Source organism: Pogoniulus pusillus, chromosome 8, assembly GCF_015220805.1.
Source record: "Pogoniulus pusillus isolate bPogPus1 chromosome 8, bPogPus1.pri, whole genome shotgun sequence".
Lineage (NCBI taxonomy): Eukaryota > Metazoa > Chordata > Aves > Piciformes > Lybiidae > Pogoniulus > Pogoniulus pusillus.
Genome location: NC_087271.1, coordinates 16,053,461 through 16,077,476, shown reverse-complemented (window position 1 = coordinate 16,077,476; position 24,016 = coordinate 16,053,461). Strand labels below are relative to the sequence as shown.

General features: G+C 43.5%; 1 protein-coding gene across 3 annotated transcripts in view; it reads right to left on the bottom strand.

Annotated features, from left to right (window-relative positions):
* Positions 1-24,016, bottom strand: part of AGL (amylo-alpha-1, 6-glucosidase, 4-alpha-glucanotransferase) — a 52,047-nt gene that overhangs the window by 7,082 nt on the left and 20,949 nt on the right. For 2 of the 3 annotated variants that reach the window (XM_064147344.1, XM_064147345.1), the window contains exons 15-28: positions 23,428-23,529; positions 21,754-21,906; positions 21,493-21,673; positions 19,961-20,085; positions 18,644-18,756; positions 17,265-17,399; positions 16,608-16,738; positions 14,425-14,561; positions 13,361-13,494; positions 10,798-10,973; positions 8,099-8,201; positions 3,933-4,158; positions 3,403-3,514; positions 2,192-2,327 (exon numbers count right to left, since the gene is read on the bottom strand). In XM_064147344.1, coding sequence (XP_064003414.1) covers positions 2,192-2,327; positions 3,403-3,514; positions 3,933-4,158; positions 8,099-8,201; positions 10,798-10,973; positions 13,361-13,494; positions 14,425-14,561; positions 16,608-16,738; positions 17,265-17,399; positions 18,644-18,756; positions 19,961-20,085; positions 21,493-21,673; positions 21,754-21,906; positions 23,428-23,529 — 1,964 coding nt within the window. The remainder of the gene's footprint in view (positions 1-2,191; positions 2,328-3,402; positions 3,515-3,932; positions 4,159-8,098; positions 8,202-10,797; positions 10,974-13,360; positions 13,495-14,424; positions 14,562-16,607; positions 16,739-17,264; positions 17,400-18,643; positions 18,757-19,960; positions 20,086-21,492; positions 21,674-21,753; positions 21,907-23,427; positions 23,530-24,016) is intronic. The other variant, XM_064147346.1, reaches the window with a different exon arrangement.

The following is a 24,016-nucleotide window of genomic DNA, read 5'->3' as shown; positions in this document are numbered from 1 at the left end:
ATAACTTCTTTCTGTTCTCTTGCTAGTGTCCTATTTCTCCTAGATGAGCACTCCTAAGTTCTACAGTACTGTAATGCTTTCCGAGTAACTGCTCTATTATCATCACTACTGACGTGACTGTATTTCAGTCATACCCTCTCTCAGCATTATTCTCTTAACATGGAAAATCCTTAGATATTCCAGTCTCTCCCTGCAAGACAGAAAGGCAGATACTGCATCCCCTTGAGATTTAGCTGCCTTACCCTGTAACATCCTTTATTATGTCCTTCTTGAGACCAGCTCTACACATAACACTCAAGACAGAAATACATCTTGCAGGTGCAAGGTTTCACAGAGGCAGAAGGATGCCCTCTGTCTTGTTCCAAAAAACCTTTACTGATGACACCCATTAATATTTTTAATAGCTTTTTTATGGCTGTTGCTGTACAGTAAGATGTTTTCAGAAAGCTGTCAATGACTCAGGACTTCACAAAATAACAGAACTTTAGAGATTGGAAGGGGCCTCCAGAGATCATTGAGACCAACATCCCTGGCCAGGCAGGATCCCCTAGGGTAGTTCACACAGGAACACATACAGGCGTGTTTGAAAGTCTCCAGAGAAGGAGACTCCACAACCTCCCTGGGCAGTCTGTCCCACAGCTCTGTCACCTTCACTGTAAAGAACTTTCTCCTCATGTTGAAGTGAAACCTTCTATGTTCCAGTTTGTACCCATTGCTTCTTGTCTTATTGCTGCTAACCAGCAAACAGAGATTGTCGCCCTCCACTTGACACCCACCCATCAGATATTTGTATACATTGATCAGATCTCTTCTCAGTCTTCTATTCTCCAGACTAAACAGCTCCAGGATTCTCAGTCTTTCTCCATAGGGGAAATGCTGAAGTTCCCCAATCCCCCAAGTCCTTGTGACTTCCTGTGTCACAGCTCAGTTCTCAGTGCATTGTGTATGCAAAGTTTAGACTGTTTCCCCTAGATGCACATTTTAACTTTACCTATGCTGAAGCTTATCTGACACTTGTAGGCACACACTGTTTTATAGGGGACTCCTGAGTTTCACAAAGGCCTCAGAATAAGAGATGAGAATATTAGCATATGTGGATTGTGTCAGCCTATTTTTATTTAGATACTAGGACTCCACCTGAGGAAGAAACAGGGGGAGAAGGTGCATGGGGAAGCAAGGGCAGAGAAACTTTCTGTCAGGTAAAAGTCAGGGAATGAGCTTGATTGTAAACTGCCTAACAAGCACTTTTTTTCCCCCGTGTATAATAGATTAACATAAACTTCCATTATCACACCCAGCTAACTTGCCCAGATTTAGACTAATTTTATATTATTGATTAGGAACACAAAAAGAGAATCAGTCCCAAACAGCTCAGTCGTCTGATGTTACAACTGTGTTCAACAGAGGTTCTCATCCATGCGTGCACTTTAGGAACTTACGTAATATTTCTGCCATAATAGATTACTCAAATGAAAACTGAAGCACTAAAATAAGCACTAAATGCACTTCTTAGACTTTGTTGGTTTTTTTACAGGTGATATTCAGATAATTGCTATATGCTTAAATTTCATATGAGTTTTACTACCTGCTTGATATAACATATTTCTCCATCACTGATTTAGCCTTTCTAGGGCAGAGACCTTAACATCTCTTGATTCCAAATTAAAATGACTGACTTGTCAAGCAAGATCATGTTTTCCTTTAGTTTTATCCCACAAACTGATGTCCTGCTAAACTGAAGCAAGGGTGCCTGCAGCAGTTTGCTGGCAAATAGTAAACAGGTTACTGTAAATATTTTCAATTTCGACTTTAAAACCTTAACTATGTATGTAGAATTCAAAAATACCTACGACAAGTACTCGAACAATACAACAATTATCAACGGATAGCTCCTCTAATGAGCCTAAATAACCAAGTACTGCTAGTAGTACAAGCACACTGCTCTTCCTAAATTGCATTTTACTGTTTGAATTCAAAAGTCAACTCTCTGCAGGGCACTAAGACCATGCCAGAAGCCAAGAACATCACTCACTAAGGACACAGATTTCAAATTAGCAAGAAGGAAAAAAAATACTATTAACATTTTAGTGAGCAGAAACATCCAGAACATTTGAGATACCACCTCTCAGATGTGCTAACAGAATGAACAGTAGTTCTGTTAAAAAAGGCACTCCTACCCTAGATTTTTTACCTTGGTGTAGCTGGAATTCCTTTGTTGCGAGCTCTGTCACTCTCTCCCATTTTATCCATCCAAGTGCCACAATTGAAGCGGTTCCCTCCAAAGACAAATCCTGTTTCATGGTCAACACCTGCAGTTACATTGAAACCTGCCAAGCAAAAACATCTGAGGTGGGTTTCACATAAATCACAGAATGTGAGGGGTTGGGAGGGACCTTGAAAGCTCAAATCTCCTGCCAGAGCAGGATCACCTTGAGCAGATCACACAGTAACACATCCAGGCAACTCTTGAGTATCTCCAGAGAGAGAGACTCCAAAAAAACCCTTGGGCAGCCTGTTCTAGGGCTCTGTCACCCTCACAGTAGAAAAAAATCTTCCTCATGTTTCCATAGAACTTCCTATGCCTCAACTTTCACCATTGCCCCTTGTCCTGTCATTGGGCATCACCCAGCAGAGTCTGACTTTATCGTCTTGGCACTCACCTTTACATCTTTATAAACATAAAGATCAACCCTCAGGCTCCTCCTCAAACTAAAGGCAACTGTACTTAAAGTGAATTTTTCTGTTTAAAGATAACTTGTCCCACACAAGTTCCTGATAAGAAATAATTATCAAAGAATCACAGAATGGTCTGGGCTGGAAGCCACCTCCAAAGGACATTCAGTCTAAGCCCCCTCTGCAGTCAGCAGCAATATCCTCAACTAGACCAGGCCACTCACATCCCTGTTAAGCCTCACCTTGAATATCTCCAGGGATGGAGGCCCAAACATCTCCCTGGGTAACCTGTTCCAGTGTTCCACCACCCTCATAGTAAAGAACCTGTTCCTAATATCCTGTCTAAATCTGCTCTGCTCTAGTTTGAAGCCAATGCCCTTGTCCTGTCCCTGCAGGCCTTTGTACAGAGTCTCTCTGCAGCCTTCTTATAGCCCCCTTCAGGTACTGGAAGGTCACTATTAGGTCTCCCCCAAAGCCTTCTCCAGGCTGAACACCCCCAGCTCTCTCAGCCTGTCCTCCTACCAGAGTTGCTCCAACCCCCTGATCATTTTCAGGGCCGTTCTTTGGATGTGCTTCATCAGGCATTTTTAAAACACAAAATTTCTTTCAAGTAATAAACCTTTGGTTCAATTATACAGATTTTCAAAAATACACTCAACAGCTAGAGGAAAAGAAATACAAAATGTAGTAACTTTCTGAACTGTACAGCAAGTGTTCTCTGTACTTTACCTTCATCTCTCATGTTTTGATCTATCTGAGACCCAGCATTCCTCTCTCGGAAATTTATGCCTTCCGCATGTCGCTGCATCGCTTCCTGTATCACTTCATAAAGTGGCTGATCCTAGATTGATTGCACGTTGGGATGATGTGAAAGGCAAGAGGAAAACTGAGTATAAAGGCTCCAGATTATCTAATGTGCAGACAGTAGCAATGCTTAGCCTCTAGTTTATGATACTTCAAAAGGAAAAACATCTAAAATTTTCAGTCAACGACAATACTCTGTATACAAATATTTGTTTCAAGACAAAAAGCAAAGAAAATTATTCAGAATATGATTTGTTTTTTCCATCCCCAAGCCCCTGTACCTGTCTGAGTCATGTAAGGCCAATGTGAGAAGTGTCTAAAATACAGAATTCTTCTGATACCATCAAATTTGACCATAAGCTGATAGTGTCAGGTTCAGTGTAGCTACTAAAATTACCTCTTTTCATTAAAATTGTATGGTTTTGTTAAATACTTAAATCAGAAGTTATCATTACCATAGTGCCAGCAGGCTGAGGAGAAGAATCATCTCTTGGGTACATCCTAGAAACAGGACACCTGAGAATGTCTATTCCATTTGGAACCATTTTACAGTAGTCCTGGATACACTGAAGCCACCACCAAACAGCATCACGACAGTTGTATCTGGCGTGTGTCCCCTGGCCGAGCAGATTGGGAATGAGACCATGTCTTAAAGTCCCACCAAATGCTAAAATGATGTTTCTAGAAGAGAAAACCCACAATCTTGACTAAGGTACTTTCAAGGCTAACATTGGACCAAGTATTAAATTCAAAGCATACAAACTCACTTTACAGGCAAGGTAAGTCAAGGAGACAAACACAATGTTGAAGACAGATGCCAGAAGTTTGCTCCTGAAAGCCACACATAACTTCACTTAGCATGAACTTTTTACAACTAAAAGTCACACAATCACAGAATGTCAGGGCTGGAAGGGACCTAGAAAATCCCCCTGCCACAACAAGATCACCTACTACAGATCACACAGGAACACATCCAGACAGGTTTTGAGTATCTCCAAAGAGGGAGACTCCACAACCCACCCCGGCAGCCTGTTCCAGGGCTCTGTCACCCTCACAGGTTAAAAAATTCCTCCTCTTATTTTCATGAAACTTCTATGCCTCAACTTCCATCCATTACCGCTTGTCCTGTCATCGAGCATCACCCAGCACAGCCTGGCTCCATCCTCCTGGCACTCACATTTACATTTTTATAACCAGGAATGAGGTCACCCCTCAGGCTCCTCTCCAAGCAGCACAGCCCTAGCTCCCTCAGGCTCTCTTCCCAAGGAAGATCTTCCACTGCCTTCAGCATCTTTGTGGCTCTGTGCTGGACTCTCTCCAGCAGTTCTATGTCAATCTTGAACTAGGGGGCCCAGAACTGGACACAGTACTCCAGAAGCAGCCTCACCAGGGCAGAGAAGAGGGGCAGGAGAACCTCTCTTGACCTACTAATCACAGCCCTTCTAATACACCCCATAATAGCACGGGCCATCTATTCCCTACAAATTCCCCAACACGAAAATAATCAGGGGGTGGAACACTTCTGATACAAAGACAGGCTGAGGGAGCTGGGCTTGTTCAGCCTGGAAAAGAGGCTCCAGGGAGACCTAGTAGCAGCTTGCCAGTACCTGAAGGGGCAAGAAGGATGGAGCGAGACTGTTTGCAAAGGCCCGCAGTGACGAGACCAGGGCAACAGCTTCAAAGTGAAGAAGGGCAGATTTAGATTGGATGTTAGGAACAGGTTCTTTACTGTGAGGGTGATGGAACACTGGAACAGATTGCCTGGCGAGGTGATTGAGAGATATTCAAGGTGAGGCTCGACAGGGCTGTGAGCAATCTGATCTAGTTGAGGATGCCCCTGCTGACTGCAGAGGGGGTTGGACTGGATGAACTTTGGAGGTCCTTTCCAACCCAGACCATTCTATGAACACATTTAAATCAGTTTGTACAGCAGAGATGAGCTAGCTTGCTTTTTCATAGCTAGTGATAGAGAGTCTAAATCCAAACCCCACTGAGGTCACAGGGAAGGCTTTTATTGACATGGCTCGCAATGACACTGGTATCTATTTGTCACAGGTGAGGTGCTGCAGTGGATGCCTACAGGCTCTTTAGAAGGGCCAGGCAAGGAAAGAGAGATGAAGTAGCAGCACTGTATGGTAAGGAATGCTTTAATTGCCTCAAATTCAGTGTTAGACACACAAAGGTAGGATGTCCATGGATAAAGGGGAAGACAAACGAGACTAATGTGCTGGTGGGAGTCTGCTGCAGACCACCTGACCAGGAGAAAGACACAGATGAGACATCCTTTCAACAACCTGGAGATGTCTCACATTCCCTAGACCTTGTTCTTGCGGGGGCTCTTCTCCCAGGCAACTTGTGACAAGACTAGAGGGCATGGCCTGAAGCTGCACCAGGGGTGGATTAGGTTGGATGTTAGGAAGCACTTCTGACAGAAAGGGGAATTAAGACGCTGGAATGGACTGCCCAGGGAGGTGGCAGAGTCACCATCCCTGGAGATGTTAAAGGAAAGAAAGATTTGATGTGGCACTTGGTGCTGTGGTCTGGTTGACAGTGGTGTTAGGTCATAGGCTGGACTTGATGACCCCAGAGTTCTATTCCAGTCTCAGTAATTCTGTGAATGCGGATGGAGGGCAGGAGCAGCTGGGAATTTTCTATTAAAATACAGTGAGGTGAGAGCAGCTGGGGTTATGAGAGGCTTCACTGGGGAAGCATCACACATACCTTGCAGAAAACACAGATTCCAACTATCTTAAAAAGGGAATCAAAACACAGTAGCAGACTGCAGACCTTGCTTCATGAGGAAACTAACAGTTGGTCAATAGTACACAAGCTCAAATACATTTTAATTTGCAACAGCTAATATTTGTGTTTGGATCATGTGGCAAGATCCATCCAAACTGAGATTGTGGAAATACCAAATCAATAGACCTGGCTTATATCTGACTCATTTGTCAGGTTAAAACAGGTATCAGATTGCAACAATCATAGAATCACATAACTGTCAGGGCTGGAAGAGACCTCAAGGATCATCCAGTTCCAACCCCCATGCCATGGACAGGGACCTCATGCTAAATCGGATTGCCCACAGCCACATCCAGCCTGGCCTTAAAAACATCCAGGAATGAGGCTTCCACCACCTCCACGGGCAACCTGTGCAAGCATCTCACCATCTTCATGGTGAAGAACTTCTTCCTGATGTCTGATCTAAATCTGCCCTCCTCTAGCTTGGATCCATTCCCCCCAGTCTTATCACTACCTGACACCATAAAAACTCCCTCCCCAGCTTTCTTGTAGCTTCCTTTAGATACTGGAAGGCCACAATAAGGTTTCCTTGGAGCCTTCTCTTCTCCAGGCTGAACCTGTCCTCAAAGGAGAGGTGCTCAAACCCTCTGATGAACAGAACAAGCTAGTTTCGTTCAGAGAAAAATACTTTTTTATCCTAAGTAGTCTATGCATTTTCCTGAAAGAAAGAGAGGGGGATCTGGAGGGCCTAGAACAGTCTGAAAAGACCTCCAATCTACCATTTGCAGTTACAAAGGAAAAAGAAAAAAAATATAAATCACAGGCCCCACAACACATGTGCAATGGTACCTTTCTGATTAAAATAACCTCTTGCTACTTCAACATTTTAAATAAAAACTTTTGAAATGATTGCTAAGCAACAATGCAAGCACACATGAAACACTCTGTAAGGACAGGCAGTAGTGTGACAGGGTTTAGCTAAGACTACCTTCACAGTCTCAAGTTGTGCCAGGGAAATTATAGGCTGGATATTAGGAGGAAGTTCTTCACAGAGAGAGTGATTTGCCATTGGAATGGGCTGCCCAGAGAGGTGGTGGAGTCACCGTCCCTGAAGGTGTTCAAGAAAAGACTGGATGAGGCACTTAGTGCCATGGTCTAGTTGACTGGCTAGGGCTGGGGGATAGGTTGGACTGGATGATCTTGGAGGTCTCTTCCAACATGGTTGATTCTGATTCTACATTATCTATACAAAACATCAGCACTAAGAAAACAAATGAGACAAATCTAAGCAGCATTTTTAATTCCATTTAGAGAGAACTCCCAATTCCATATAGGGCCATTAAAGGTTTATAGAATCATGGAATGGTTTAAATTGGAAGTGACCTCAAAGATAATCCAGTTTCAACTGCCTGCCATAGGCAAGGACACCTCCCACTAGAACAGGTCACTCAAGGCCTCATCCAACCTGGCCTTGGACACCTCCAGGGAGGGAGCATCCACAACCTCCCTATGTAACCTGTGCCAGTGTTTCACTACCCTCACTGGAAAGAAATTTTTCCTAACATGTCATTTAAATCTCCCCTCTGCCAGTTTAAACCCATTACTCCTCATCTTGTCATTACAAGACCTTGTAAATAGTCCCTCCCCAGCCCTCCTGTAGCCCTATTCAGATACTGGAAAGCCACTCCAAGGTCTCCTCAAAGCCTTCTCTTCTGCAGAGTGAAAAAGTCCAACTCTCATAGCCTGTCCTCATAGTAAAGGTGCTCTGATTCTGCACAGCAACTGTTTCTGACAGCCTGTGTGCCACCCCAGGTTTTGAGTACAGGCATTTTTCCTGGCTGCCTTCATAACCACGTAAGAACTAAAGTGTAAGTCTTACCTTGCTTCCAGATAGCGCCCAGTAACTAACATCAGACCTCTCAATGCAATAAAGGTATCTCTTCCCCACGAGCGAAAAATTCCAGAGGAAAAGTGAGGTAAACCTAGGAAAGAAATGGCACTGTTCATCTCATTCATTAAAACGGCAGAAATCTCCAAGCACATGTGCACGTATAAAACAACCACAGGTACAGACAGATTTGCCACTGCAATATTTTTCCCAGATGAAGATATTTAAACAAACTTCTAGAGTAAGTTCTGACATAAACTCTCATTTTAGAATAGCATCTCATGGAATGTCAAGATCATGCAACCATTTATCATAGAATGGTTTAGGTTGGAAAGGACCTCAAAGTTCATCCAGTTCCAACCCCCTGCCATAGGCAGGGACACCTCCCACTAGAACCATATACTCCTCATCCTGTCACTACAAGACCTTGTAAATAGTCCCTCTCTAGCCCTCCGGTAGACCCCTTTCAGATACTGGAAGGCACAAGGTGGTCTCCTCAAAGACTTCACTTCTATGAGTAACAGCCTGTGCTTTATAGTAATGATGAAATCCATACCATTCATTGCTAAAAGAGATAAAAAGCCAAAGAGTAAACAATTCGTCCCTCATTACTTCTGAACATTTGCTCCCTTTGCTTCTCTAATCTCTCCCACTCACCTTGGCTAACAGGTAACAAGTAAGCCTTGCTGGTTGTTTTCTGTCTAGGAAGAAAAGGTAGCCTTAAGCCCTCCTGGGCTTTTGTTTGTCTGGGAGGGGAAGCTGGATTTCTGTATTCTTTCTAAACTGTATACAATTATAGATATATGCAAATATGCTGTGTATATCTGCTTGGAAATGTAGCTTTAGCTTACTGACAAGCCATCTGAGCCGGGCTGGTAAATTCCAATGGTGTGGGGGAGAAGTTCCTCAACCTAACACACAACATGTTATTTTAAGAATGATTCTGAATGACAAAGCATAGTAATTAGAAGAGTAAGGTTCATCCTCATCTGTTCTTCCATGGATTAACTTTCTGTTCTTGCATGGATAAACTTTCTCAAGCAGAAAAAGAAATCTCTATGGCAAAGCTCCAAACCAGCAGTTTGTTGTGCAGGCTTGACAGAACATTTTAACTTCCATCACTCACTTTGCTGAGGTGAGCTAATAGCTCAAGGAGGCACCCCCATGCCTCCACAATTTTATAGTCTATAACAGCACTTGAGAATGACAATCCATGTAAGAGCTAAAAAAAAAAAAAACCTCAGACAACCACCAGTGAGTATGTGAAAAGACTATTTAAGATCAAACCCTTTAGTATAATCAATCTTGGTGACCAATTTAAGAGAACACTGTGCCTCTATGCTTCTAGGTAACACTGAAGTAGGCCAATGGAATGTTACTAGAAACCAGAAACTACCAGCAGTAGAGTTGCATGACAGACAGACAGCAAAAGAGAAGAAGAAAATAAATACCCAGTGAGACAGATGCCATAGAATCTGTGGCTGTTAAAAGTTTCTATAGTTGCAGAAAAGAAATGGGCCAACTCAGAACAAAAAATAATTTATTCTAAGCCACTGGACAGAGAAGTGAATACTTCTGACAGGGCAAAGCATCCAATTTGAAGACTGCCAGATGCTGGCAGAACATTCAGAGGTATAAACACTATTTGCTGACTGCTTTTATGCTCTTTCCTTTTGGAGACCTTTTCAGATTAGGTGTTCTGCTCTGCTAATGGTTCTTTCTTTTTCTGAGAACTCATAAACAAAAAATTCTGTCATCCATTACAATTAATTTTTAAATTCATGTTTAAAAAAGATAAACTAAATCTATTATGCTAAGTATATTTGTATCAAGTAAGTCCCCTGGAAAGAAAGGTAACACACTGGTGGATCTTTATTGTGCTAGAATGTTTTGGTGAGAAGAATTAGATTACAGGCTGTGAGAGGAAAACAAGGGTGATGCCTACTTCACTCACAGGCTTGCTGAGATGTATAAGAACAAGAACAGGAACATAGATAAGGGAGTTGCTCTCTGGGCTGTGGGCTGCATTTCTCTCTCTAACCTAAGCTGCCATCTCTCTGATTAATCTACCTGCTTCCTAACCCCCCTGGCTGACCCTCCAATCTTCCTTGGGCACAAGGCAATGTCTGGGGTAAGGTAGAGAGGGGTGAGAGAAGGTGGAAGGGCGGTTGAGAGCCATTCCTGGGGACTTAGGTTTCTGGGAGGGGTGTTTGGTTTCTGTATTACCTTTTACTTTGTATATTTCTGTAGATAACTGTATATACTGTAAATATCTGCTTGTATATTGTGTTAAACTGCAAATATAAAGCTTCATTCAATTTCCAGAGCCAGCTGAGTCTAGTCTGAGTGATTTTACAGAGTGTGGGTGGGTAACACCCAAACCATCACATTTACATATGATAGAAGTGGATACAAGTCTCTAAATAGCGCTTACAAGCTCCCCACTCTCACTCTCCAAGAGCAGTAACAAAATGGTTGTCCACAAGAAGTACTGATAGACAAAAATTTCTCTCCAATACCAATTAAAACACAGGAGAAAACTGAGGAAAACTGCCACCTGCATTTTATATAGGATTCCTGACACACGGATTCCAAGCACAACCAAGACAATTTTAATACAGTTGAACTGGTTTTAGTAACTACTTTGGGAGATTTTTTTTTTGTGCTTTTCAAATGCTGTCCTCACTTACCAGCTGCCAAGGAAACACAGTACTGCTCTTTCTCATTTGTAATCTCATTCAATCTGTAGGGAACATCATGTAAGGAAGGAGACAGATCTGGCAGACAAGAATATTTTCCTATCCCACACATCTGGACTGAACCCATGGCGAGGTGTTTGACAAACGTTGATCCATTCTGCACAAAACTGTAATTCAACATAATTAAATCACATTCAGCAATATCAGTCCATAAAATGTATCCTTTTTTCCTTTACAGAAGACTGTTCTAATTACTATGCATAATACATACACAAAACTTTGGAGGTTGGAAAAGACCTCCAGAGATCATCCAGTCAAACCTCCCTGCCCAGGCCGCATCCCCTACAGTAGTTCACACAGGAACACACACAAGTGGGCTTGAAAGCCTCCAGAGAAGGAGACTCCACAACGTCTCTGGGCAGCCTGTTCCAGGGCTCTGTCACCTTCACTGTAAAGAAATTTCTCCTCATGTTGAGCTGAAACCTTCTATGTTCCAGTTTGCTCCTTGTTTTATTGCTGTGCACCACCAAAAAGAGATTGGCCCCCTCCACTTGACACCCACCCCTCAGATATTGATAGACATTGATCAGATCCCCTCTCAGCCTTCTCTTCTCCAGACTAAACAGCCCCAGTTAGTCTCTCTCCATAGGAGAGATGCTAAGGTCCCCGAGTTTGCTGGTCTCTCTCCAGCAGGACCCTGTCTCTCTTGAGCTGGGGAGCCCAAACCTGGACACAGCATTCCAACGTGTGCTCTCACCAGGGCAGAGCAGAGGGAGAGAAAAGCCTCCCTAGCTCTGTGGGCACTCTTTTCCTGATGCACTGCAGGATGCCTTTGGCTCTCTTGGTCCCAAGGGCACATTGCTGGCCTATGCAGAATTTGCTGTCCACCAGCATGCTAAAGTCTTTCTCCACAGTTGTTTTCCAGTAGAGCAGCACCCAACCTGTACTGGTGCCTGTTGTTATTCCTCCCCAGATGGAGGACCCTTCACTTGTCCTTATTGAACTTCATTTAGTGTTTTCATGGAGTTAATTTAGCATTTTGCATTAATTAATTTAGTATACTTTTTTTTCTCCCCAAATGGGTACCCAATATTAGCCTTACATTTTATTTTTTGAATGCCTAATACTTGTAGGGGAAAGAGTAAAGAAATTTGGTTTGGTTTACTCAGTGCTAAATACAGATCTAAAACCACAAAGATATGGTACAAGGTATTTTACTGTCAGATCCCCATCAGTGGATTTAAGGCATCATATATATATATATATATACTCTTTTATACAGAAATGGTAAATCCATACATCAATCAACATGTTGTCTCACATAATGCAACCTGAATTCTTAACTAGCTCATCTCCAAGCTTTTTCTCCCCTCACAAAATATACCACTTCTCACATGATTTCACAGCCATACCAAATTCTATTCCTATTTTAACATTTGCAGTTTTGTAAAATACTGCCTCGTTCAGAATGTTCACAGTTAGAATAAAGGCTGCACTAAAGCAAACTCTCTTCTCCCTTTCCAAGAAAAAAGAAGCAGACACTGAAGATTAATCCATCATTTCAAAGTGTTCAGGTAATGACAGACATTTAGCCGTGTGTGGGCCAGCAATGTGCCCGGCCAAGAGGGACAATGGCATCCTGCAGTGCATCAAGGAAAATGTGGCCAGCAGGGCTAGGGAAGTTCTTCTCCCCATCTACTCTGCCCTGGTGAGACCACACTTTGAATACTGTGTCCAGTTTTGGACTCCCCAGTTCAAGAGAGACAGGGACCTGATGGAGAAAGTCCAATGGAGAGCCACGAGGGTGACTGGGGAACTTGAACATTTCCCCTACGGAGAAAGATCGAGAATCTTGGGGCTGTTTAGTCTGGAGAAGAGAAGGCTGCCAGGGGACCTGATCTATGTCTATCAATATCTAAGGCAAATCACTTTTCAGTGATCAGCAGCACTAAGCCAAGGAACAGTGGATACAAACTGGAACAAAGGAGGTTTCAGCTCAACATGAGGCGAAACTTCTTTACAGTGATGGTGACAGAGGCCTGAAGCAGGCTGCCCAGAGAGGTTGTGGAGTGTCCTTCTCTGGAGGCTTTGAAAACCTGCTTGGATGCATTCCTGTGCAAACTACCCTAGAGGATCCTGCCTTGGCAGGGAGGTTGGACTCTATGATCTTTGGTGGTCCCTTCCAACCTCTAACATTCTGTGATTCTGGTAGAGAAGAAATTTTGAACAAAGCATTGACTACAATCTGGCCTAGTTTCTTTCCCCCTCTGACTTTCCAGAATCTGTGCAGCTGCACTAAGATTACAGCAAAGAAATTCTTAGTTAAGGTTTCCTCATTCTACTGTGCAACACCAAAGGCAGTTATACATTTATAACCTGGCTGGATAACTGAACTCTCTGTCTTCTAAACCACCACTGTTAGAAGATGGGATTTGATATTCACTATATATTTTACTCTTTTGCACAGGATGAGAATGAAAATCAGATTATATTTTTCAGCAGATAATCAATAAATAAATGCATGCAGACACCTCTATAGCTCTGAGATGCATACCTAGACATCTGATGCCATCCCACGTCCAGAAGAGTCGTGTATGCACCCACTAATATGGCATCAAAGTAACAAGGAATTAGGTAACGTGGGATTCTCTTCAGGTAGACAAACATGGCCTTCAACCACTTACCAACCTGGTAAGACACAATTAGAACTTGATAAACACTAGGATTCAAAACCCACTGCTCTAAGGATCTACCTATTCAAAGTATTTGTCACAGTTTCTACACCTTTACTGCACTCAAGTTAGGCATCTTCAGTTGCTAACAGCACCATGAATAGGCAATCATTCATGCCCAAGAAGCTGTTCCATGCTAGGCACTTGTGGTAAAACTGCTGTACCCTCCCACCTCATAATTTCCACTGAGAGAGATGAACTCTAAGAAAAGTGGTAGGGAAAATTCTGTACTGCATCTCTGCTGTGACATTAAGTGGGCAAGAACATCATTTACCAAAAGAGATTACATTTTGCTAGCCTTGTAGGAAAGAAAATGGAGGAAAAATACAAAAGAAAAAAGTTAAACGATCACAACTCAACTCAAAAGTGTGGAAGAAGGTTTATCAGTGCTCACAAAGACATGAAGAAGAGATGAAGCTTGAGACTAGGGACAGAGAAAACATCAGGCCAGGTTATGCACAACCACAAGCGAGCACGACTGCAGATCTGGATCCAGAAGACCTGTGAAGGACTTCTAAAGCACTACTATATCCTAATCAGGTGTGCCTTAGTAGTATTCCAGCCTTCTTTAGACAGTACTTAAAAATAATTTCAAATGGTTACTTGATTTCCATTTGGAAAAAAGTAAATAAACAGAGAAGGATCACTGCAGGCTTTTTTGTAAGAACTAACAACCCCTCCATGCCCTACATGTACTTTGTTTCCCTTTTGCTGTCTGTTGAGCAGGACTGAGGAGAAGGAAGAGCAACAGATTGCTTTACCTCCTGGAAGAAGTTGCCTAGACAAGAAACACCATGCAGACAGATGGAACTTCAAAATATACCACTGAAAAAGAACTAGCCTAGTAATTAAAAAACCCAGAGTTATCAAAGAAGATTCTACTCACTTCTGCACAGGCTCCTGCACGTGAAATCAGACGATTACTGACGTAATCAATCATCCAGTCTCCAGATCTTAAATTATCACAAAGTGGGTGACCCAAGTCATTCTTTGGCCTAATGTCTGCCATCACTGACATTAACCCTGAAAACACAAACCCAACTCTACGTTAGAAGACACAACCTTTTCTTAATTGGGAATTAGCACTCAAGAGGAAAAGCATACTCTCCAACTGGATATGGCTACATTGCTTCTCTTGATCACAGATCCATAGAATGAGATGGGTTGGAAGGGACCTACAAAGCTCATCCAGTCCAATCCCTCTGCACTCAGCAGGGACATCCTCAACTAGATCAGGTTGCCCACAGTCCTGTCTACCCTCAGTTTGAACACCTCCAGGAGTAGAGCCCCAACTGCCTCCCTAAATAATCTGTTACAGTGTTCCACCACCCTCATAGTAAAGAACTTGTTCCTAACATCCAATCTAAATCTGCTCTGCACTAGTTTGAAGCCATTGCCCTTATCCTGTCCCTGTAGGCCCCTGCAAACAGTCTCTCTCCAGCCTTCTTCTAGCCCATTTTGGGTATTGGACAATCTCTATGAGGTCTCCTTGGAGCCTTCTCTTCTCCAGGCTGAACACCCCCAGCTCCCTCAGCCTGTCCTCATAGCAGAGCTGCTCCAATCCCTGATTATTTTCATGGCCTCCTCGGGACCCACTTCATAAGGTCCATGTTTTTTTTGTATTGAGGGCTCCAGAGCTGGACAGAGTACTCCAGCTGAGGTCTCACCAGAGTAAAGCGGCAGAATCCCCTCTCTGAATCTGCTGGCAGAGCTGCTTTGGATGCAGCCCAGGCTGCCACTGGCCTTCTGTGCTGCAAGCTCACACTGCCTGTTCATGCCCAGCTTCTCACCCACCAGCACCCCCAAGTCCTTTTCCTCAGGGCTGCTTTCTATCACCTCCTTCCCCAGGCTCTACTGCTAGTGAGGATTGTTCCAGCCCGGTGCAGAACCCTGCTCTTGCTCTTGTGGAACCTCTAGGGTAACTACTCAATCGCAGTTTCCACAGTGTAGATCCCAGACAGTTGTGAAAATTGCTGTGGAATAATTAGCACAATGGAATTCATACATTTGCTAAATGATCCAACTCTCCTCCATAATCTACTATCATCTAGGGTTCAATTACTTCGAATTTCCATTGGAGGTTTACTTTTTTTTAAAAGCAAGGGTATTGGTTTTAATACAGCAGCCCAGAGTACTGAGCTTAATGAAATTCAGCAAGGGCAAGTGCAGAGTCCTGCACCTGGGAAAGAACAGCCCCATGCACCAGTGTAGGTTGGGGACTGACCTGCTGGAGAGCAGTGAATGGGATAAGGATCTGGAGGTTGACTATGAGCCAGCAATGTGCGTTGGTGACAAAGAAGGCCAATGCCAGCCTGGGGTGTATTAGGAGGGCTGTGGTTAGTAGGTTGAGAGAGGTTCTACTCCGTCTCTACTCTGTCCTGCTTAGGCCACATCTTGAATATTGTGTCCAGTTCTGGGCTGTTCAGTTCAAGAAGAACTTCAGGGAACTGCTTGAGAGAGTTCAGCACAGAGCCACACAAATTATGAGAACAGACATCTTCCTTACAAGGAGAGCCTGAAGGAGCTAGGCCTCTTTAGCTTGGAGAAGAGGAGCCTCAGTGATGGCCTCATTCTTGGTTATAAAGATGTAAAAGTGAGTGCCAGAAGGCTGGAGCCAGGCTCTGCTGGATGATACCCAACAACAGGACAAGGAGCAGTGGTGGAAGTTGAAGTATAGGAAGTTCCATGGAAACATGAGGAGGATTTTTCACTGTGAGGGTGACAGAGCCCTGGAACACGCTGCCCAGGGAGGTTGTGGAGTCTCCCTCTCTGGAGATATTCAAGAGCTGCCTGGATATGTTCCTGTGTGATCTGCTCAAGGTTATCCTGCTCTGACAGGGGAGTTGGACTGGATGAGCTTTCGAGGTCACTCCCAACCCCTCATCTAACATTCTGTGATTGATTCCTGGGTACGACTGGTGATTAGTAGCACAGTCAAACAGAAAGAACTTCCTGGGGTTTATCCAAAACATGGCACTAGTCTTAAACCAGCCCTAAGGTATGATCTAGATTGTGCAGTTCTATTCTGATTTTTCCCTTGATAGAAAAAAAAAATGCCCCAGCTGTTACCTTGGAGGCCTGCATACTTCAGTGGTGACCAGTTAGGTATGTTGTAACAACCTCCACCATCTTCTTGTTCTTCTGCTTCACATCTATACAGAACTTGATTTAGGTCAGCCAAAGTTAGTTTAGATGCAATGCTAAAAAAAAGAAAAAAGTGGAGAAAAAAAAAATTCAAACCCCAAAAGCAACATTAGTAGGGAAATGGAGAAAGGTCTTCACAATCAACACTAGACTCAGACTAGTATCAATATAATTAAATATAAACAACTCTCACCAATTAATCTTGGAAATTAAGAGCTTGGTTTTCCAGATGTTCCAAGCCCCTCTGCTTAGATGTTTTGGCATTTATTTAGAAACACAGTACTGAGCACAAACCCCAAACCCAACACTGACAAACACTCCATGTTACTAAGTGGACTTTAAGGAGCAATTACACAGAACAGGAACAAAACAGCCTCGGAAGACTTTAGGTATTAACCCTGGTTAGTATTATACATATAAAAAGAGTACCCCAAAGCTTTTATTGCATTCTCACAACCCAAATGCATCTATACCAACAAAAAAATGAAAACAACCCAAACCAAAATTATCACTCTAATTCTACAAAGCTGTTCCTTGCTCCCACTGTAGCCCTCTTGTTTCAGAAACTTAAAGAACACTCACGAAGAAAACAATGTTTTTAATACAGGGGCTGAATGGTCATCAGGAAGACTTCCGGATTTGAAATGAGGGCTGAACTGGATCAAGTGATTGCGGAGTACACCAACAGCTTCCTGAGCCTTTGGGTCAAGGCTAACCCTGTGAATAAGGATGCATTAACATACAGAAAAGATGTCTTGGTATAAGAAGTCAAAACAGATGCTCTTTACTCCTCCTGAGAGTAGTAAAGTAAATGGATTGAAGAGAATTAGAAGTTTAAATGGAAGAATTAATCATAACTACATATAACAGTACAAAGCATATAAAACTCACAAAATTCATAGTCTATCTTGGCCATGGTTCTCCAAAAAACCTCCTTAGGCCAAAGCTGTCAAAAATCTTCACCAAAGCAGCCCAAAAACCCAGGCCACAAACAACCCTCTCCTCTACCCTGCCTCTCTGCCTCCCCCATACTCAAGTAACACAGCTGCAAATTCTGCTTGCCAGCTCCACTGCCAGCCAGGCTGCTCCAGGTCCCAGTTGGCAGCATTGTCAAGGTTGACTCAGGCCTCACTCTCCTACCACAAATCCAAGATAAAGCTCTGAGCTCCCTCACTGGAGCAGAGAGGGAAGGAAGAGGGGAAGAGCCAGACAGAAATGTCCATTTTTATAGAGATGCAGGGCTCTTGGGAATGAAATAACAATCATAGAATCAGTCAGGTGTGGAAGGGACCACAAGAATCATCCAGTTCCAACCCCCCTGCCATGGGAAGGGACACCTCACACTGGATCAGGCTCTCTAAAGCCTCATCCAGCCTGGGCTTAAACACCTTCAGGGACAGGGCATCCACCCTTCCAGGGTCTCACCACCCTCATGCTGAAGAACTTCCTAACATCCAGTCTGAATCTACCCATTTCTAGCTTGGTTATATTCCCCCAGTCCTATCACAACCTGTCATCCCATAAAGTCCCTCCCGAGCTTTCTTGTAGGCCTTCTTAAGATATTGGAAGGTCATAATGAGGTCACTTTGGAGCCTTCTCCTCTCCAGACAGAGCAACCCCAACTCCCTCAGTCTCTCCTCATATCAGAGCAGCTCTGGCCCTCTGATCGTCCTCGTGGCCCTTCTCTGGACACGTTCCAGCACCTCCATATCCCTTTTTTAATAGGGGCTCCAGACACAGTACTCCAGGTGGGGTCTCACCAGTGTGGTGAATTACACTTTCTGGTGTCCAAGCCCTGGATTTAGGTAGCCCTTTCTGGAGGGCCTTAAGGAACTCGGTGGTGTTCTTAAAGACCCATGACAAAAGGTAACACCTACAATAACTACTCTTAGGTTTTAAAATAAAGAATCCTGTAATTCTATTGTAATTAATGCAGCCATTCAGCAATTACAGTAACATACCTGAATACTATTATGCTTCCTGGTGTTAATCTTTCAAATTCTATTTCTTGGACAAATTCATTTGGCCCTTTTATGGCAGTTCCAGCTTGCTTTATGATTTTACTGTCTTTAACCTTGGGAAAGAAAAACACATGTGCAACTGAAATTCAATGCTGTCTTTCTGCCATGGAAGGCAAATATAGGCCTAATACATTTTCTGGCTTGCCCAGGCATGATCCCAGGGTCCCCTCTGCTTAAAAGGGGGGTGCAGAGCGAGGGAGAGAAGACAAAAGGCTTGGAGACACCCAGGCTGAGAGGCCAAGACTTGCCCAGACTTGTTCTGCCCTGCAGTGGTAAATGAGATGCATATGTATTTGTTTAGGCATGGCCTGTGTTTTCCCAAATAAGGGAACTCCTGACTTCTCCCAATATGGTCAGTTTTGGCAAAGTGCCATTCTGATTGGTGAATCTCTGTGACCAAAGGAGCCATTACACTCGGGCAAACTGTTGTAAACAACATGCTCTTTGCTTTGCTCATGCTCTCTGCCTCAACGTGCTTTTGCTTCCTTGTGTTCTGCTCTGCCTTATGCTCCAGCTCAGCTTTGACGGGTTACAAGCTTAGGTGTTCAAGCCTGTTCACCTGGAAACTTTGCTGTGCCTCAAAGTTACCAGGAGAAGGCAGTAAGTGTCTTCACACCCTGGCAAGAATAAACCACCAGTAAGACATTGTGTCTGCCTGTACACCGTCTGGCCTGGAAGGAGTCAAGATGAGGTCAGAGACTGTGCTAAACCCCTCACCACCCTTCTGGAGATTTAGGGGAAAAGTCTAAAAGCCTCTAACGGCTTTCAAACCACCAACAGCAACTCAGATTCTGAGTGTTCTGAGACTATAATGCAGCCCCAGAAATCAGGAGGTACAATTTTGTGAGGAAATATTCTAAAAAGCCTCTTTGTTATTAAAGTTACTTTATTGTGCCTTCTGCCCTAGCAACAAGGAGCCTCTCAGGTCCCCCGTCTAGAGAGCAAGTGGCATATAAACTGCAGGATTCCCTTTCCAACTGTTTAAATTGTTTGCATTTCTGGTTTTCCTTAATTGCTCTAAATCATCTGTTTCTCTGTGTGTAAACACCCAACTGTGCATTTCAACCTTGTAAATAAGTGTTCTAGCAAGACTTAATATTAAAAAACCCAAGTTTAATAGTTGTTTATAGTTTTCACCTGAATATCAAAATTAAAAATCAGCATTAATTTTGCACAAATCAGTAACACTTTCTCACACAAACCATCCTAAGCCCCAAAATACTGCATTGTGATAATAGGTGAAGGAAGCTAATTTACCTGGATATGCTCTCGGAGTTCCACTGTGAAATTAGGCAACCCATTTACAAAGCGTTGATCTTTCTCGTAAGGCCTAGCTTTTCTCTCAACAGTCCTGGCCTCAAGTACTACTTCTTCTATTTTTCCTAAGAAAAGTTAAATCATGTTGCAGCTGTTAAGATACTTCAAATGAAAAGTTATTAGTTAGAAAACATGAAGCAAAATGTAAAATTATGAACCGAAAGACTCGAAACAAATCTCTCATTGTACAGCTGAAGAGCAAGCACAGGTGGCAAAACATGTGGGAAATTCTCTTAAATATCCTATCTCATGGGCTCTATTGTATGCAAAACTGCAATCCTGTTGTTTTATTTTAAAATCAACCATAAAAATTAGCCAACAATTAGTGAAATGCAGCATAAAATCACAGAATTGTCATGTCTGGAAAAGACCTCACAGAAAATCCAGTTGCAACACCTCTGCCACACACAGGGACACTTCCCTCTAGATCAGGTTGCTCAAGGTCTCATCCAGCCTGGCCTTAAAAACCTCCAGGAATGAGGCTTCCACCACTTCCCTGGGAAACATGTGCCAGTGTCTCATTACCCTCATGGTGAAGAACTTCTTCCTAACATCCAATCTGAATCTATCCACTTCTAGTTTCCCCAAGAAAGCTGTTGAGAGACTTTTTATGGTGTCAGTTAGTGATAGGACTGGGGGGGTAATGGATCCAAGCTAGAGGAAGGCAAATTGAGATTATATTAGGAAGAAGTTCTTCTCTGTTCCTCTTGAACTGGGGAGCCCAGAACTGGATGCAATATTCCAGAGGTGGCCTCACCATGGCAGAGCAGAGTGGGAGGAGAAGCTCCCTTCATCTGCTGGACACACTCTTCTTAATGCCCAGGACGTCACTGGCCTTCTTGGCCACCAGGGCACATTCCTGTCCCATGGACAGCTTCTTGGCCACCAGCACTCCCAGGTCCTTTTCCACAGGGCTGCTCTCCAGCAGACCACCTCCCAGTCTGTACTGCTGCAGTTTATTGTTCCTTCCCAGGTGCAGGACTCTGCACTTACTCTTGTTGAACCTCATTAGGTTCCTCTCTACCCAGCTCTCAGTCTGTCCAAGTCTCTCTGACTGGCTGCACAGCCTTCAGGTGTCTCAGCCTAGCATCATCATCAGACTTGCTGAGGAGACTCTGTTCCCTTTAGCCTTTTTCTCCCAGTACAAAACATATAATAAACAGCAACTGACCTCTCAGTCTGCACAATTAATCATCTTCCCTTTACCTGTTTCTTACCAGTTCACAAACAAGATCATTAAAAAACCCCATAGCCTTCTGGGAAGTTTCTAGCACGAAGCATCCTCAATATGTGTTTCTTTGAAAATCCTAAACAGGGTAGGTTTGGTGTTGTTTCTTTAACCACTGTTGGTGCATGCATGGTAGTAAAACTTAACAGGAGTGTTATATACTGAAAATTCTTGCATTGATTCCCTTGTGTTTGGAGTTAAAAAGTCTGTATTTGGAATACCTTTGAAATGTTTTTTTGTGTACCTGCCATCTCTTGAAAAGAAATCCAATTACCTGGGATACACATTTCAGGTACTTCTTTACTGTAGAAGGAAGTTTTAGGATCCCTGAAGGCAGTTCGACTCACAGCCACAACAGACTGGTGTGTGTTAGGGCAGTGCCTTGTCACAGCCACTATGTCTTCGTCAACTTGATCTACGTACACCTAGAAAAGGCAAACATTGCAACTGGGCTCGTTCAGAACACAGAACATGCAGAAATCACAACGTTACTCTTGCTTCTTGCCTGATTAAAGCCTTTAGCCCCCAGCTCTTGATGCAGCCTGTTTATGGCTAGCCTTCCTGCTAGAATTCCTGTTTGGAAATTAACTTCACCAGAAGACAGATGTGCTGCTGGATTCCATTTTGAATAAAACCTTTCTTCAGATACCACAGAGATCTGCAAAGCAATTAAAGTTTAAGCAAATATTAACTCTCTGAAAAACAAACAAACAACAAAACACACCAGAGCTGGAGGTCACAACTACACAAGAATTCATGTTTCATATGACATTGGACAATCTTAAAGCAATGCCTGCTAGTAAACTGCTTGGAATCTCATATAAACAACATTAAAAAGTATCATACAGCATCACAGAATGACAGGGATTGGAAAAGACCTCTGGGTGCAGGCTGCCCAGGATGACTTGTCCAGGTAAGTTTGAAATCTCTTACAGAATGTCAGAGGTTGGAAGTCATCTCTGAGTCTCATCCAGTCCAACCCCTCTGCCACAGCAGGATCACCTACACCAGATCACAGAGGAACACACCCGAGCAGGTCATCTTCAGAGAGGCAGACTCCACAACCCACTTGGGGCAGCCTGTTCCAGGGCATTTTTCCTCATGTTTCCAGGGACCTTCCTATGCCTCAGCTTCCACCATTGCCCCTTGGCCTGTCATTTGGCATCACCCAACAGAGCCTGGCTCCATCCTCTTGGCACTCACCTTTACATCTTTATAACCAGGAATAAGGTCACCCCTCAGAGTCCTCCTCTCCAAGCAGCAGAGCCCCAGCTCCCTCAGGTTCTCCTTGTAAGGAATAAGTTCCACTGCCTTCTGCATTTGTGTGAGTCTGTACTGGACTCTCAAGTAGGAAAAAAAAGACTCCACAGCCTCTATGGGTAGCCTGTTCCAGTGCTATGTTACCTTTAGAGTAGAAGTTTTTCCTCATATTGAGACAGAACCCTTTGTGATCCAATTTGTGTCTGCTGCTTCTTATCCTATTGTTAGGCATTACTGAAAAGAGCCTGGCCTCATTCTCTTGACACTCCCCCTTTCAATATCAAAAAGATTCCCTTTCTGCAGGCCTAACAGCCACAGATCTTTCTGCCCTTCCTCCTAAGAGATATGCTTCAGCCCTTATTTGACCAAGGACAAGGATGACTAGGGGACTTGAGCACCTCCCCTATGAAGAGACACTGAGCCTCAGGACTGTTCAGGCTAGAGAAGACTGAGAAGGGATTTGAACAATGTCTATCAATATCTGAGGGGTGGGTGTCAAGTGGATGGGGCCAATCTCTTTTCAGTAGTGTGCAGTAACAAGACAAGAAATAGTGGACACAAATTTGAACATAAGAAGTTTCACCGCAACACTGAGTGTGAGGGTGTTGGAGCACCGGAACAGAGTGGTTATGAAGTCTCCTTCTCTGGAGCCTTTCCAGACCTGTCTGGATGTGTTCCTGGGCAACCTGCACTAGATTCTCTGGTCCTGCTCTGGCAGGGAGCTTGGACTGGAAGATCTCCAGAGGTCCCTTCCTACCCCTAACATCCTGTGAGGCTGTGATCTGCCCAGATGGCATGCAGCACCCATTTGCCATACCCTTGATTCGCGGTCATCCAATCAGCAAGGAAAATTCTGTCCTAGAAGAAGAATAAACTTCACATTTTCTAAATTAACTCTGAAACTGAGTGGTAGACATACCTGGTGTGGCACTAGTTCATCGTAGCCTTTGGTGCTCCCTGTAGCACAGCATGCCATGGAAACGATCATTGCACTAGGCAGAGCATCATACGCGGAGCGGTGCTACGTTAAAAAACAAACAGGTAACAGACAGTGAAACCAAGATGTAAATCAGCCCTCCCAATCCAGCATACAGAAGACAGATTCAGTTTAACAGAGGAGTTACTAATCAGAGTTTTTTCAACTGCAACAGAATTACTAAAAATTTACTACAAATACAGCAACCAAAGCAACTTAAGAGAAATCCTCAAAAATACTCCAATGCCTACCACTCACTCTCATTCTGTCCTGTACAACAGGAGCTTAGGAGACCAAGTGCACAAGCAGAGACAGAACTACTTGGTAGTAGATGGAATGAAAGAATCAAACCAGCTCGTTAGTAGCTTTGTATACTTTTTCCCTTAGAAGACAAGCTCTTCAAAACCAGAGGAAGCTGTTATAAAATTTTATTATCTGAATGAAATCTTGAAGATCTGAAACACTTTTTCTGACTATTTCTCAAAAAGCAAAAGAAAAAAACCCAGCCCCATATAGGTTGCAACAAGCTCTC